Raw genomic sequence first — 18,081 nt, forward strand, 5'->3', positions numbered from 1 at the left:
TACATAAAGAAGGGGAGTGAGGGATAAAGTGACTCTTAAGTTATCTTAGTTCACAATCTTGTAGGATCAGTGATGATATGTTTTATTTTAATTAAAATACAAGCAAAATCACAGATGTGGTTTAACAGTCTACACATGTCTGCTGTACTATTTTATTCTATTTCTTTCTTGTTGTCTCTTTTTCTGTCAACTGAAATCAGGATCAATGTTCATCTTTACTGGACTCTTCTAACTTTTCCAGATCTTACTGATCTGGAAGGAAACTGTTAAACCTATTGTATTTATAATGCACAATACATCAGTACTTAGTTAAATATGTTTTTAAGCTACTTCTTGTATTATTTGTTTGGATTATAAACTATTTAGGGATAGAGGGTGTAACTCCTCTATTTTTGAAATCTAATTTTATTATTTTTCCTTTCTTTTTTTAAAGTAGGCTCCACACCCAATGTGGAGCCCAACTTGTGGCTTGAACTCACAACCCTGAGATCAAGACCTGAGCTGAGATCAAGAGTCAGACCTTAACAAGTGAGCCACCCTGAGATCAAGACCTGAGCTGAGATCAAGAGTTAGACCTTAACAAGTGAGCCACCCAAGTACCCCTATTATTTTTTTCTTTTAAATAGAAACATCAATATTTATTGTATTTAAGTATAATTTCATGATAGGTAATTAAAAATGTTTTAGTATATTTTTTCTCTAGTAAACCCTGCTCCAATTATACAGTTTTATGGAAGTTTTTTGCAGTGTTTTCTAATTGCAAGTCAGATCATTTAGTAATCAAGACAAAACATCCCAAAATAAAAAAATATATAAGTAGCTAATGTGCCAGATGCTATCATAACACAGAGAATAAAAATTCTGTCCTCATACATCTTATACTCTAGAAGGAAAAATAAAGCAAGTATAAGTTATTTATTTTAAAGGCATTAAGTAATTAAATATCAAATATAAAGTAGACACAATACATAGACAGGACTTCATGAAAGTTGAAATAAGCCTGAGCTGGATCTTCAAAAACAGGCAGGCTGAGATAGGTATAAAAAAAGAAGAGAAGGGCATTTCTGGAAAGACAGTCTGAAAAAACAAAAACAAAAAACAAGGCAAGTAACTTAGGAGAACTTCAAAGGATAAACTTTAATTTTAAAAAAAATTTTTTTTAGATGGAAACCTTAAATGTCATCATCTTGTGCTAGATTAGCTAAAATATCTGCATGAGAAAGAGTTTTATCAGGAACAGTCCAAAAACAGGAAAAATAGAGACGGAAAGGTCAGTCAGGACAATTTCTGAATACCACCCAGTTGACTATTAACAGTAAAACTTGAAATTTCTTAGGCGGGAACCCCGGGTGGCGCAGCGGCTTAGCGCCTGCCTTTGGCCCAGGGTGCGATCCTGGAGACCAGGGATCGAATCCCACGTCGGGCTCCCAGTGCATGGAGCCTGCTTCTCCCTCTGCCTATGTCTCTGCCTCTCTCTCTCTCTGTGTGTGACTATCATAATTAAATAAAAATTAAAAAAAAAAAAAAGAAATTTCTTAGGGTGTTTATGTTTTTAGTTAGAAAACACTCAAGGCAGTGTTTGACTCCAACTGAACTTTAAATCTTTTTACAATTGGAGAGTAAGTAACTAGGGCATTGTATCACAAATGCATTCTTTTCTCTAATAGCCTATGAACATTTCTTTGTCTTATATTTGATACCTTATCTTATAGATGTTACATTTAAAAGTTCAACATTTTTCAAATGTGCAAATCATTTCCATTTTAGATTCAGAATAAATTATGTCAGAAATGGTAATATATATGATGTAAAACATTATTTAACCTGCACTGGTACCTAAACTTTCACTTCAAGGACAAAAGTATAAATTATCAACTAAGAACTTTTCTGTTCTACAAAAAAAAATTATGTCCAAAATCTATATTAACTATCAATTTGATGTAGTTTTATCGATTAATATACTCAATGAACCACATTTAATTGTATTATTGTGCTATTAGAAATTGAAAACAGGGGTGCCTGAGTGGCTCAGTTGGTTAAGCATCTGCCTTTGGCTCAGGTCATGATCCCACAGCAGTCCTGGGATGATCCCTGCATCTGACTCCCGGCTTGGCCAGAGCCTGCTTCTCCCTCTCCCTCTGCCTGCAACTCACCCTGCTTGTGCTCCCTGTCACATAAATAAATAAAATCTTAAAAAAAAAAAAAAAAAAAAAAAAAACCTGAAAACAGGAAGAGTAACTTCTCCACAAATTTCTAGTATTAATCAAAGACAACTGAAAGCACATACTGATTGCAGACCTACAAATGCAAATGACACTACTTACTGGTAGGTACTCCACAATCTAGAAAAATGGCTAACACAATGATATGCCAAGCCAACTAGTTATATTTTTGTATGAAAAAGATTAGAATCAAGCAAAACTCAAAAAGAGCCATGAAGACATTACTAATGTGGAAGAAAAAACAATGGTAACCTGACCTTATGGTAAGTGAAGAATAAGCACAGTATTTTAGTGAAAAGTGAAAGCTATAATCCTGCAGGAGTAGTTATTTTCCACTTGTGCTAACACACTGTTTAAAAAAAACAAAAACAAAAAACAAAACAAAACAAAAAAAACACATACACACAAAAACACAATTCCACAGCCATGAAGTTTCCTTATTGAGCAGTTGAAAATATCCAAAAATTGATTTATGGTGATGGTTGCAGTATCTGGTAAAGTTACTAAAATTCAATGAATTGTAAACAAACAAATAAATGAAAATTTGAGTATCTTAGCACAAATTGGGATAGTGGCATCATTCTATGCTAGCACTGTTTTTTTCCCACTACCATACTTGCAGTCAAAAAAAAAAAAAAAAAAAAAATAGCAAGCCGGTGCACCTGGGTAGCTCAGTGGCTGAGCATCTGCCTTTCACTCAGGTTGTGTTCCTGAGATCAAATCCTGCATCAGGCTCCTGTCACTCAGTCTCTATCTCTGCCTCTCTCTCAGTGTCTCATGAATAAATAAGTAAAATCTTAAAAAAAAAAAAAAAAAAAAAGCCTGTTTAAACTACGTCCTTGATTAGGCAGTACAAATTATTGATTAAAAATAAAATTCAACCCCTCTATACTAATCTTTTTAATATTCTGTATGACTTAGTGGGAAGTATGTATAATGCTCTTCTGCAATATACTTCAGTGTCTCAGTTATTTTAGGGAAAAGCACTTGTAAGATTGAGTTTTGTAAGCTTACTTGTTTCTCTCACAGAACACTACTTTTACTTAAAACAATGGATGACAGATAAACCAAAGCTATTCAGAATTGGGTATTTGGCAGATATTTTCTAGAAAATTAAAAGTGAGCCTAAACTTTAAGAAAAACAAATGATAAAATTAGAATTTTCCCAGAAAAAGCAGAATTTTTGAAAATATCTGTCAACCAAGAGCTTGACTACTTTCCAGTACTTTAAGCCTTTTCTAATAGGTTTAGTGGTGATAGTAATGAGTGATCTTTTTTTTTTTTTTTAAAGATTTATTTATTTATGATAGACATAGAGAGAGAGAGAGGCAGAGACAGGAGGAGGGAGAAGCAGGCTCCATGCCGGGAGCCCGACGCAGGACTCGATCCTGGGGCTCCAGGATCGCGCCCTGGGCCAAAGGCAGGCGCTAAACCGCTGAGCCACCCAGGGATCCCGTGATTTTTTTTTTGGTATTGCATGTGAACATAATTTGGAATATCTGCCTAACTCATGGATCCAAGATTTCCCAACCAATGTATGATGTTATATAGAGAAGTACAAAATCCATCAAGTGCAAGACTGACCACTATAGTTTAGGATTCAAAAAACCAAGTAAGGTTTCAGATTCCACTTATAATAACCTTTAAAGTACCACTACTTGAGTTTTTTTGGATTACCAAAAAAGAATATTCACATCTGAAAAGGCTTTATTAAAACAGCTTTTCTTTTTCTTTTTTTTTTAAGATCTTATTTATTTATGAGAAAGAGAAAGAGGCAGAGACACAGGCAGAGGGAGAAGCAGGCTCCATGCAGGGAGCCCAATGTGGGACTCGATCCCAGGACTCCAAGATCACACCCTGGGTCAAAGGCAGGGGCTAAACCACTGAGCCACCCAGGGATACCCAAAACAGCTCTTTTCTAACTATAAGTATGTGTGAGACTAAGTTTTCTTCATATCCTTCAGAAAAAAATAACATCAGGTATGAAAGTAGGTATAAAAAATCTAGTTTATGCCAGAAATGGAAAAGTCTGCAAAAATGTAAATGTCAACACTCTCACTAAATTCTTAAGTAATTTTTAAAAAATGAGTCAACTATAATCAATTTACTACTTGTCAATTACCAAATATGTCAACTTTCTTTTTTAATAAATATCCAATAGCTCCCCTGTATCTATGTTAATTTAGGTCCTGCAGGGAGTGCAAAGCTCCCATTGGATATTCCAATAGAGTTCTATTTGCCTTATAAAGATAAATGAAGGCTATCTCTCTATATAAAACATACTTTTTTTTCTAATGCACCAAAATGACCAATAAATCCATCACATCCTTTTAGTGGAATCACTGAGAAACAAAACAAAACCATCTCAAATTTCTTTCCTCATTAACTGATCTGATAAAGTAACACTTGTGTCACTTAGGACATTTCAGGTTTTGGAGAAAATCGTACAAGTGTATAACAGTATTCCTTGTCATTTTTATTATTATATCACTTCCCATAAAAAGCCATTTCATTTCTAATTCTTTTTTCATTCTTGAAATGAAATTATCAGGTTTAATATTAGTAATTTCAACATTGATAATTTTCATTGCCTTTGTTGTGTTTTTCTGTACTTTCAATCAAGGTTTTAAAAGCTGAATAAGCACTCAAAAATATGAATTAATCTGAGTGTTGCTTTGACAAAATTTTGTGTTTTATGAACATTTACTCTCTTCTTTGATTCTGTTCTTTATAAGACTCTAAATAATTTCTAGGTTTAATGTACTCTGTTCAGAAACTACAACCTATAAAATTTATATATTTTTTAACTTATTAGATTTTAAATGGCAAAAGGTACTGTCTTTTTGTATATGAACCATGGAAGTACAAATGAAGAGAAGAATTAAACCTATTAATCTAAAATAGCTTCATAATTATCTTAATTCTGAGTGTCATTTTAATGTTATTTCTATGGCTATGAGTCTCTATCTTACCTTAAAATTTTTTTAAAAATCTACTTTTTAGGAGGAGTTCTGGGAGACAGCAGAGTAGAAAGATCCCAAACTCAACCTCATCCTATGGATACAACTAGTAACCCTGTAACAGTGTAAATAATCCACAAAACAGCCTGAGGACTGGCAAAACAGACTCTCTACAGCTCCGTGCAAAAAAAAAAGAGGCTGCATCAAAGTGGGTAGAAAGAGCAGAGATACGGGTGGAGACTTTCCTAAGGAGACCTAAGGGATTGTTCAGAAAACAGAGGGATGCCTTGGGCTTGAAGTGGGGAGAGAAAGGAAACCTCATGCCAAACACTCCAGGCACAAGAATAGCACACAGGGAAAACAAATCCCCTTAACATCTGACTTTGAAAACCAGAAGCATGTAATTTCACAAGTTGTTACATCAGTGCTTAATACCTGGAACTTTAAAATCAGTAGGTGTGACTCTGGGAGCCAGCAGGGAGGGGACACTGAGTCCTCACCCTTAAAGAGCACAACAAATAGCCTCTAATAGACACAGCATAAACGCAGCAGTTTGAAAAAATATCTGGGGTATGCAGGAGGGAGATCTGTTTACTAATCTCAGAGCCTATGCTGGACAGGTAGGGATTGTTGAAAGACTTCTCCAAGAACAAAAGAGGTAGCAGGTGCCATTTCCCCCCTTTGCCTCTCAGATACCTGGGTCCCTGCAAGGAATCAGTGCGGACAACACTCTCCACCTAGCTTCCTAACAAAGCACCACACCCCCACATTCTCCAGTGGACACACCCTCTCCAGCCAGGAGTTGGTTCCACATCTCCTCCCAATGCACAAACCTTCCTAACACTACCCATCCTCACTGGCTACCCCTGCTCTTCTGATAACCCTACCAACTTCCCTCCCAAGAGGCTACAGATTTCCTACAGCAGACCAGCTAGGACCTAGCTGGCATGATACACCCAACCCCTCTAACCCCTGCAGCAGGAATTTTCTAAAGTGGAGCAAGGCTCCATAACAAGAGACCCACACAAACCTTACCAACTATCAACACTGAAACTGAATCAGTAATCAAAAGACTCCCAGCAAATAAAAGTCCAGGAGTAGACAGCTGCACAGGTGAATTCTACCAACGTTTACTATTTTTCTCAAGCTTTTCATAAAAAACACAAAAGGAAGGAAAGCATCCAAATATATCCTCTGATACCAAAATCAGATAAAGGCACTATTAAAAAAAAAAAAAAAAAGATAAAGGCACTACTAAAAAAGAGAACGAACTACAGGCCAACCTCTCTGATGAACATAGATATAAAAATCCTCAACAAAGTATTAAAAAACAAAAGCCAACAATACAAAAAAATCATTCACCACAATCAAGAGGGATTGATTCCTGGGATGCAAGGGTTCAACATTTACAAATCAATCAACATGATATATCACATCAATATGAGAAAGGATAAAAACCATATGATCACTTAAATAGAAGCCAGAAAAGCATTTTACAAAGTACAACATCCAGGGATCCCTGGGTGGCGCAGCGGTTTAGCACCTGTCTTTGGCCCAGGGCACAATCCTGGAGACCCGGGATCGAATCCCACATCGGGCTCCCGGTGCATGGAGCCTGCTCCTCCCTCTGCCTGTGTCTCTGCCTCTCTCTCTCTGTGTGACTATCATAAATAAATAAAAATTAAAAAAAAAAAAAAGTACAACATCCATTCATGTTAAAAACCCTCAACAAAATAGGTCTAGAGGAAACATACTTCAACCTAATAAAGACCATATATGGAAAACCTCACACTCAGTTGTGAAAAACTTCGAGCTTTCCTGCTAAGGTCAGGAACAAGACAAAGATGTTGACTCTTAACACTTTTATTCAACATTGTCCTGAAGTCCTAGTCAGAGCAATCAGACAAGAAAGAGAAATAAAAGGCATCCAAACCAGTAAGGAAGAGGTAAAACTTTGACTATTTGCAAATGACATGACACTATATATAGAAAGCCCGAAAGATTCCACCTAAAAACTACTAGAAGTGATAAATGAATTCAGTAAGGTCTCAGGACACAAAAGCAATTTACAGAAATTCACTGCATTTCTATACACCATTAATAAACTAGTAGAAATAGAAATTAAGAAAATACCAGGCATGACTACACCAAAAATAGCAAAATACCTAGGATTAAACTAACCAAAGAAGCAAAAGATTTGTACTTTGTAAACTACAAAACACTAATGAAAGAAAGTGAAGACAACACAAATGAAAGCTATTCCATGCTCATGGATTGGAAGAACAAATACTGTTAAAATGTGCTTACTATCCAAAGCAATCTTCAGATTTAACACAATCCCTATCAAAATACCAAGAGCCTTTTCACAGAACTGAACAAATAATCCTAAAATTTGTGTAGAACTACAAAAGCCCCAAACAGCCAAGGCAATTTTGAAAAAGAAGACGTAACTGGAGTATCACAACACCAGGTATCAAGATACATTACAAAGCTGTAATAATCAAAACAGTATGGTACTGGCACAAAAAGAGACACAGAGATCAATGGAACAGAACAGAGAGCCCAGAAATAAACCCACAATTATATGGTCAATGAATCTTTGACTAAGGAGGCAAGGACATGCAATGGGAAAAAGATAGTTTCTTCAACAAATGGTATTAGGAAAGCTGGACAGCCACATGCAGAAGAAAAACTGAATCACTTTCTTATACTCTACATCCATACAAACTCAAAATGGATTAAAGACCTAAATATGAGACCTGAAACCATAAAAATCCTACAAGAGAACACAGGCAGTAATTTCTCTAATATCATCCATAGCAAAATTCTAGCTATGTCTCCTGAAGCAAGGAAACAAAAGTGAAAGTAAGCTACCAGTACTATATAAAAATAAAAAGCTTCTGCACAGCAAAAAAAAGCAATCAGCAAAACTAGAAGATAACCTACTGAATGGGAGAAGATATTTGCAAACGATGTATCTGATAAAGCGTTAGTATCCAAAATATATAAAAATTTATACAACTCAACACCAAAATAAAATAAAATAAAACAAATAATATAAAATGGGCAAAAGACATGAATAGACATTACTCCAAAGACATACAGATGGCCAACAGAACATGAAATGCTCAACATCACACATCAGAGAAATGCAAGTCACAATCAACATGAGATATCACCTCATACCTATCAGAATGGCTAAAACACAAGAAAAAAACTGTTGGCAAAGATGTGGTTGAAAAAAGAGCCCTCGTGCGCTGTGGGTAGGAATATACAAACTGGTGTAGCCACTCTGAAAAACAGTTTAATGGTTCCTCAAAAAATTAGAAATAGAATTATCATATGATCCAGTAATTCCACTACTATTTATCCAAAGAATATGAAAAACCTAATTTGAAAAGATACATACTCCTTGTTTATAACAGTATTATTAACAATACCCAAATGATGGAAGGAGTCCAACTGTCCATTGATAGATTAATGAATAAAGAAAATATGATATATATTTAATATATTCATACATAATGGAATGTTACTCAGCCATAAAGAATGACATCTTACCATTTGCAATAACATAGAAGGATCTAGAGAGTACAATGCTAAGTGAAGTCATTCAGAGAAAGACAAACTCCATACAATTTCACTCACATGTGGAATTTAAGAAAGAAAACAAGGAAAAAAGAGATAAACCAAAAACAGTCTTAACTACAGAAAACAAACTGATGGGTTACCAGAGGAGAGAGGAGTGGGGAAATGGGTGAAATAGGTGAATGGGATTAAGAGTACTTATTGTGATGGGCACTGAAAAATGCACAGAATTGCTGAATAAATATATTGTACGCCTGAAACTAACATAAACCTGTGTGTTAATTATACTGGAATTGAATTTTTAAAATGATCTATTTTTTTTTGCATTATTTACCTTTTGCAAAATTTTGATTTGTATTTTTTTAAAAAGATTGTATATCAAAGAGAAAGAGCAAGAACATGAGTGGGGGGAGAGGCAGAGGAAGAGGGAGAAGCAGACTCCCCACTGAGCAAAAAGTCAGACACAGGACTGAATCCCAAGGCCCTGGGATCATGACCTGAGCAGAAGGCAGCCACTTAACCCACTGAGCCACCCAGTTGCCCCAGTATGATTTTTATCTTGACACTTTCTGCAATCTCAACTGAACTACCTTTGTATTTCTAGTATCCATAACAAATGGTTCTACTAATTAATTAAACATATTCTATATACCTTTTAAAATTCTCATAAGTCATAAGGTTGTCAGGAATTGATCCATATTGCTTCCCCTACTTGTATTACAGAAATTTCAAAGTGAGTTTGAATACTTTTATTTTTGTTGTTTGCATGCTTCTTTTTATTACTTGAAAATAATCAAAGAGACTGTTAAATTTAATGTTCCTTCCTAAATATATATGTAACTGCAAAAAACACAGAAGAGTAGCTCTACTAGTAAGTAGTACTATGGAAAGCCAATTCCTAATGATTCCTACGGCTTATTTCATTCAGGAAGAGCTGTCCTTATCCTTAACCCATCCCCTACGTGTCAGGTTACAGGCCAATGACTGGGTCAAATCTGCTAAAACAGAGTATAAGATCATCTTCCCACACTGATTTTAGGAATATCAATCAACTCTTAAGATAACCTTACAGGTTTTATTAAACAGGACAGAGACAAAATACTAAGTGTTATTTTTAATCTCTTTTCATTTGAATGCATATTTGGCTAATTTCCATAAATATTGAGAAATATATCCTTAATTCTTATTTAAAATACTGAGAAATATATCCTTAATTCTTATTTAAAATTCTCAGAAAACATATCCTTTATAAGATGCATAGATAATTGGGGAGCCTGGGTGGCTCAGCGGTTTAGCGCTGCCTTCAGCCCAGAACATGATCCTGGAGACCCAGGATGGAGTCCCATGTCGGGCTCCCCACATGGAGCCTGCTTCTCCCTCTGCCTGTGTCTCTGCCTCTCTCTCTCTGTGTATCTCATGAATAAATAAATAAAATCTTTTAAAAATGCATAATTTAACATTAAAGACAGGTAGGTAGCTATTTTACTAACCAACATTCCCAAATTTCCTGCAGTAATCAGTCATTTTTCTGGATACTCCAGCTTCATCCCATATTGATGTGTCTCAACTACTGCATGAGATTAACTTCAATTGTCAGTTATCACAAATAAAAAAGCCTTTTCTAAAATGTAATGGTTGCATAAAAGTACTTCTCAAAAGGGTACCTCTCAAGAATCACTGCTCTGAAAGGATTAAATAAGCAATGTACCACAGCCAAAAGAGATTAATCAATTTAATCTCTCATAGAGAAAGCTACCAGATCAGGAAGACTTGAGAAGAACCTGATAAAAGACATTAATATATTTAAATCAGAATGGGGGACGGAGGTAAGAACACAGTGAGAAATATTGATCTGAAATGAAATCATGAAAAAAGTAAAAAAGCAAATCTTAGAAATGCCCATCTAAACGTTTTGGGTGACATACATATCAAAAATGTTCATTATCTGGTACTACGGCAAGAACAGTCCTACTGTGAAGATAGATCCATTAGGCCAGCTTAATCTGATGGTCCATTAACAGTCCAGTCACAAATTAACTTTCCATTCTGATTCCAAGTACTCTTAAAGCAACCTTCTCTTTATTATATGGCTTCCTAGGTGTTAAACTTACAGGGTCAGAACTCTTACCACTTATCCTTCTCATTATGAATTACTGATGGCATTCTGATTTTATACATCAGTCTTTCTGAAGTTGGTTCAGCTTTGTCCTTCATAAATCTTCAAGATACTGCTAATATTGCTGAGCTTACTATGGTAAAGCCCACAACCAAGAATTACACCCTTGTAGGATCTTAATATACAGTTGTTTTTGTTTTTTTAAATTTTTCCCACTAGCCTTTTTCTTAATTCAACAGACTATGATTTATATATCTTTTAGATTATAAACAATTTATTATGGCATTCAGCAAACAGCAAAATATATAATAAATAAAATTTAAAAACTGCATATATGTAATTTTAATAGTGAATTTCCCACAAACAGGATTTAAGGAATAATAACTCAGAATTAGCTAGTATGTACACAGTGAATAATATGAATCTCGAGGGCATACTTAAATATATCTCTAATAAAGGAATAAATACAATGCTATGTAAATTGTAAAATTTCACCTCTTGCCATTTATATTTAAAGTGGGGTGCAGGGCAGCCGCAGTGGCTTAGCAGTTTAGTGCCGCCTTCAGCCCAGGGTGTGATCCTAGAGACGGGGGTTGAGTCCCACATCGGGCTCCATGCATGGAGCCTGCTTCTCCCTCTGCCCATCTGTCTCTCTCTCTCTCTCTCCCTCTGCCCATCTATCTCTCTCTGTCTCTCTCTCTGTGTGTCTCTAATAAACAAAAAATTAAAAAAAAAAATAAAATAAAATGGGGTGCAAAATCATACACTGTCTTTTATCTTAACTAATGCCATGTAGTTCTTCTTTTTATCTTTTTTTCAAGGAAAGAAAAACACAATTTCTTGTTACAAAAACTCCTCTGCCCATGTTTGGTTTTAACATACTGGGTCACCAGGTCATTAAAATACTGACTAAATATACTAATACTGAGCTTACATTACAATGTTAATATGAAAAATAAAACAGGCCTATTTCTGTTAAGACTGCTTCTTTTTACCAGATTCAGGGGAACAGTTAGCATTTAATGCAGAGAACAGAATATACACCATTTAAAAATGGTTCCCTTGATTCTCCATAAAAAAAAATTACTGACATTTCTAGGTTGGCTGGATACTTTTCATCTGTATTACCACTAATAACTTAATTTCTCTTACATTCAAAGTGCTATTATGTTAACTTCACTGAAGAGGTCAAACATTTTAGTCTTAAAAATCTTACTAAAACATTTAAAGTACATTTACTAATTAAAAGTCACATTTCTTAATGTGACTCAGTTTAGAATCTCATCAACTTATCCAAAAATATTGCTATAGATATTATTTTCAAGACTTTGAAAATTACAAAACATCTTAAAAACAGGTAACTCAATCTTCACTGATGTTTTAATTCAGAAGGGTATTATACCATCTATTTCCAAGCTATACCTTTATAAATTAAATATGCATTTTAGAGAAAAACATTAAAGTAATAATTTGACAGACATGAAAACAAGTGAAATATAACAACTATATCTTCATTTTGGTAACATATAACAAAGAGATGGCTCAAAAGTTATGGAGTTTAGCCAACAATATAGTCAATATAAGCCATACCATGAAGCAAATGCCAATCCATTATTGCAATCTTGAACTATGTCTATATAAGCACATATACAGGTCAAGAAGTTAATATTGCCCCTGTAATCTATAAAACAACCCTAGAATTCTGAAGATCTGTATTTTAAGAGGACTGTGGATAAACTGGCAGCTACCTACGGAGGACAACCAAAACACTAAAGAGTCTGAAAAATTACACACTTGATAAAACCATAGATATTTAGCCTGAAGGAAGAGATCAGGAAAAATTATCTTCAAACATCTGAAGTGCTCCCACAAAGTGGTTTTGTCTTCTGTTCTTCTAACCAATAAGAAATAATGAGATTCAAAAGGCACTTAGCTCAATTGGAAAAATAAATTTTCAAAACTGATTTGCAGCTAACAATAGAATGGTCTAGTTCATAAAGCAGTGAATTTCTTAGCACCAAAAGTTATATAATTGAGCAATGATGATATAAAGGACTCTGGGATATATATATTTATTCCACGCTTTGGCCTGGAGTCCTAATTCTGAATATATTAATTATCTGGGATCTTGTTAAGATTCCGATTCTGATTTAGTTCCTCACGGGTAAGGCCTGAGATTCTACATGATGTCTATGCTGCTGACATAAGCAGCACACTAAAGAAGCACTTCAGCAAATTCAAAGTACACTTTTTTCAAATAATTTACTTGAGTTACATGTAAGCTTTTTTAATTAACAAGCAAATTTATCATTTGCAGAGGGAAAAAAAGGTTGACAACAAACTGAAATGTTAGTGAGAAGTACATTTTTAAGTTAAAAAAAAAATCCATGTAATTTCACATAACGAAAGTCAGAATCATACTGTGAAATAACTTACTGCGGCTGGTAGAGGAAGAGATCAATTATGTTATCACGCCCTTTGGGGTGGTTAAAGAAAACGAACAGAGACCAGTGGATGAGCCATGTTCGCTGCTGAAGAGACTGAAGTGGAGAACTCACAGACTACGGGGTTAAAAAATTCACACATAGTAAATATTAATATATGAAAAAGAGGCAAGAGAATAAACATTGCTGATCTGAGAATTTTTATTAAAAATGAGAACCTTCTGAGGCATGCTCTAAGGCCATTATGATCAAAGTCCTATCCCCTAGAACCTCAACATTAGAAATTACCTCTCTGCTCTGAGAAATAGATTCCATAATGTCCCATATGCCATTTTTACAGAAGATGTAAACTAACTATACATCTTCTGAAAACATTTTACACATTTCAGAAAACATTTTACACGCAAGGACTGACCTAATTACTCATAAGTTGTTTTATTAGGCAGATTTTAAGTGAAAACTGTCATCTTCTGCATAGGACTTTTTGAGGATCTATCACTGAGGTGGCACTAATAGTATCATGACATTTTCACTGTACAAATAAAAAGGTGCAGTAGTTTAGGAGAAATGAAAACTTGACTTCATTTCTCCAAGAGCCAAAAAGTTTGACAGTTTCAAGGAGATTCAGTGAAACCAGTCAACCCCTAACCAGCTGTAACTTTTATGTCAAGTTAACAAAAGCTAATCTGACCATTTTAATTTCCCCCACTTATCCTTCCATTCCTCCCTCCCCTACTCTTTTTTCTTTTAATGTACAGTGTTCTCCTTATCAGAAAGTATTAAAGATACACAGAAATTTCATAGAACCACCCTGGAAAAATGTAACTCACATTATTATCTATGGTCTCTTTTAACCGTGTAAGGTCTTCCATAGCTGCATCCCAATTCTGCATTAAGATTTCAGACGCCAGTTTTCCCCAGAGTGAACTCAAAGCATTTCTATCTGTTGCTGGAACCTGTTTAAGCAATCATAATGAATTATATTCTGAATATTCTAGGAAAAAAATATACTGTGTATTTTATATGTTACATATATCCACCTAGCCTACTAAAAGACTTATAGCTTTCCACCCCAAACAGTAATTATCTAAGTTCTTATTGGATCACATTGGTTAAACTGATTTAAACAGTTTCCATTTAACTTACTTTACTAAAAATACTCCCCTCTTTGATATTCAGTCTAACTCAGAAAGAGTAACTTAAAAGTAAGGTACAGAACCAGCGTTAAAAGTATTATTTTCAGAACAAAAAAAATATCCAAATTACAACACAAATGAAAGGAGTTAGAGAAAAAAAGCAAGTCTACTGGTTAATAATAACAATAATTAAAAAAAAAAAACAATAATTATCAAAGGAATATGTACTGTGCAATAACATGTTTATTTTCACATAATCCTAATAGAAACACTAAAAGGTAATTTTTTAAATCTCCATTTTTATTATAGAGGGGAAACTGATGCATGGAGAGTGTAATTTGCCCCAAATTACACTTCTTTAAATTTTAAAAGCTATAGATTTTTTTTAAAGATTTATTTATTTTTAGAGAGCGAGAGGTAGGGGAGAGGCAGAGGGAAAGGGAATCTTTTAAGCAGACTACCAGCTAAGTGTAGAGCCTGATGGGGGTAGGGGTAGCACTTGATCCCATGACCTATGAGATCATGACCTGAGTGGAAACCAAGAGTCTGATGCTTAACAACTGAGCCACCCAGGCGCCCTCAAAGCTACAAATTTTATACCACAATCTAAACCACAAAAGAGGAAGACTAAGGGCACCTACTCTTTCTGCCACTGATGGAAAACGGTAACAAACCCAAAATACCTATTAAGGAATTTGATGGCAGTAATTAACTATAATGTACTGAATAACATTTAGCAAACACATTATTCGTAATAGACAAAAAAATGGAAGTTCAATTTTTTTTCTAAAACCACAACCAATTCAGGATACATCTCAGTTTGATATTAAAATGTGATAAGCTATGCATCTGAAAATCAGTAAGTAACAGACATCTATCTTTTACAGCAATATTATCAAACAGAACACATCAGCCCTGAAACTTCAGCCAAGACCCAAAGCTTCCAACATTACTTAAGCTTTCTTGATTCAAGGAAAAGTACCTTTAAGTCAAATGGAATGTACTTACAGGAGATAAATTTTATTTTATTCTTTTTAAAGATTTTATTTATTTATTTATTCATTCATTCATTCATGATAGAAACACAGAAAGAGGCAAAGACATACGCAGAGAGAGAAGCAGGCTCCCTGTGGGGAGCCTGATGTGGGACTTGATTCCAGGACCCCAGGGATCATGTCCCGAGCCAAAGGCAGATGCTCAACCACTGAGCCACTGAGGCGTCCCAAAGAAAGAAATTTTAAATTCTGAATGAAAACAATAACAAAACCCATGCTACTAAAATATGATCACCAACAGTTCTAGCATCTTAAAATCACTTTTATTTTAATAACTGCTGGATGAGGGGAGAGGTTATATTTTCATGCCAGATTAAAGGCACAGAGAAGGCAAATTTTTTTTTTAAGATTTTATTTACTTATTTGACACACAGGGAGAGAGAAAGAGAATAAGCACAAGCAGGGGGAGTGGCAGAGGGAGAGGCAGACTCCCCGTTGAGCAGGGAGCTGGATGCTGGACTTGCTCCCAGGACCCTGGGATCATGACTCAAGCCCAAGCCAAATGCAGACTTAACTGACTGAGCCACCCAGGCGCCCAGAGAAGGCAGATTTTTAACAATATAATTAAAATACAGTGTTAATCCCTTTTATTTATTTTTTAGTAACTTTTAAAACAAAAAATGTTCAAAAAATTCCTACCAACTCTGCTCTACCATTTCATTCCAAGTTAATGCATTTCTTAGACCACAACCAAATAGGGTGCATGTAAATACTCTTTCGATGTATTCTAAAAGCCATCACATTTTTAAAAAATAAAGGTAGATTCTGGGGTCACACAGCTTTAATTTACACAACACTGACCTACAATAGGTCACCTGGAGAGTCAAATTCTAATCACAGATCATAGTTACAATGGTTCTTTCATAGCTTATGTTTCCCTAACTATAGATTTAAGAGAATAACCAACCACCAGACAAGAATTTAGACATGAAAAAAGGCTATTATAAAAAAATAAAAGTAAGTATAAGTAAAACACTGATATTATTCATCCCAAATCCAATTCAGGATTTTTAATGTTTGCTATTAACAAGATTTTGAACAAATACATAGATTTTATGTAGTGGCTATCTTAACAAAAGAAAAAGAAAAGTAAAATTATCCACTGTTTTAAACTTAGCTTGGTTAGCTCCAATCAATAAGCCAATTTCCACCTACTCAAATGCTTTGTCACACAGATAGGACATAAATTTAAAATAACTTTCACATAATTTCTAAGCACTATCCAATCACTATATTTTGACTGCTCTTAATGTAGAACATTGATTTTTGTGCTCAAATCATGGTAATCAATCACCTAACCAAATGTCATTTGAATTCCAACACAAGATCTGTTAGGTAATACAAAAGCTTTAAAACCGAGAATTTTTTTAAATTAGGGAACTAAGATCTTATTTAAACAAAAGGAAACATAAAAACTTCAAAAACCTTTAAGTATATATACCTATCCTTTGTATAAATTTTCAGACTAATTGTAAAACCACACTACATAAATGTAATATACTGTTAAAACTAGAATATATTTATTAGGATAAAAGCTTTTTGTAGCAGGATAGCAAGTTTTTAATCCCCTAAAGGTTCATGCGTACTACTCTGGCTCAAGTCCATGTCATTACAGTTGGCTCTTCATACCAACCTGCTTTCAAGGGTGGATATGCTAGAAGAGTTTCAATATCTGGATTTCCAGCAGTTACCTTAAGTTTCCACGTCTTAGCAAAATGGCACATTCACTCACTGACCAGCAACAATAAATTTACTGTGCTAGAACTCTAACATGACACTAAATCTTCATTCTCAAAATTCACTCCCAGCATTAACAAATGATATGAATAACCAACTCTTTTCATGTACCTGTAATCATATCAGGCTTCTGATTTTACAATCCTGGTTTAAGCTGTTTACATTTCCAAAGTAATCAACTTTTGCTCTCCTAAATCCTTCATAATATTCAAAGTAAAACTGATGGAATTTTCTGATAAGCCACTACATTTTAGCATCACTGATTACCTTCAATGCACTTGCAAGCTAACCATAGCTAATCTGTAAATTAAGAATATTCGTAAATGGGAGCAAGAGAAAAATATTTTTTTTCAAATCAAATTTTGAAATACACTGAAAATATTTTCTTCTGAAGCAAGGATAGTAGTTCTAAAAAATGAAGCTCCCGAAGTACTTTTTAAGTGTAGCAATTAGCTGACTTAATAAAACAATCTCTTCTCCTTCTCTGCTCCCCCGAAAGGAAAATTTAATTTCCTAGAAAACAACGAAAGAAAGCAGCTATAAGTCTTTCTTTGTGGCAAGCATATGGGGCTAAAAGAATAAAGGCAACAGAAAATAGAGACAGAAGAAATAGACTCTTCCAAGGTTAGAAAACAGTAAGTCCCTGTCTTAAGAAGTTATTTCCCAACATCTAGGATTAACTAGAGAAATCAGAGACTCAGGTACTTGCTTACTAACCCAAAGTGAGTAACAAATTATAATTTCTCAAGTGAAAAGCTAGTTAAAACAAGGGCATTTTGATAACTCTAGAAGGCATTAATACAATTACCTACAACTAAGGCAG

General features: G+C 34.6%; 1 protein-coding gene across 1 annotated transcript in view; it reads right to left on the reverse strand.

The window, feature by feature from the left end:
• EIF3E (eukaryotic translation initiation factor 3 subunit E) overlaps window positions 1-18,081 on the reverse strand; it is a 53,083-nt gene that overhangs the window by 23,830 nt on the left and 11,172 nt on the right. The window contains exons 6-7 of the mRNA XM_038555335.1: window positions 14,161-14,286; window positions 13,323-13,447 (exon numbers count right to left, since the gene is read on the reverse strand). Of these exons, the coding sequence (XP_038411263.1) occupies window positions 13,323-13,447; window positions 14,161-14,286 (251 nt within the window). The remainder of the gene's footprint in view (window positions 1-13,322; window positions 13,448-14,160; window positions 14,287-18,081) is intronic.

This window comes from Canis lupus, chromosome 13 (assembly GCF_011100685.1).
Source record: "Canis lupus familiaris isolate Mischka breed German Shepherd chromosome 13, alternate assembly UU_Cfam_GSD_1.0, whole genome shotgun sequence".
Lineage (NCBI taxonomy): Eukaryota > Metazoa > Chordata > Mammalia > Carnivora > Canidae > Canis > Canis lupus.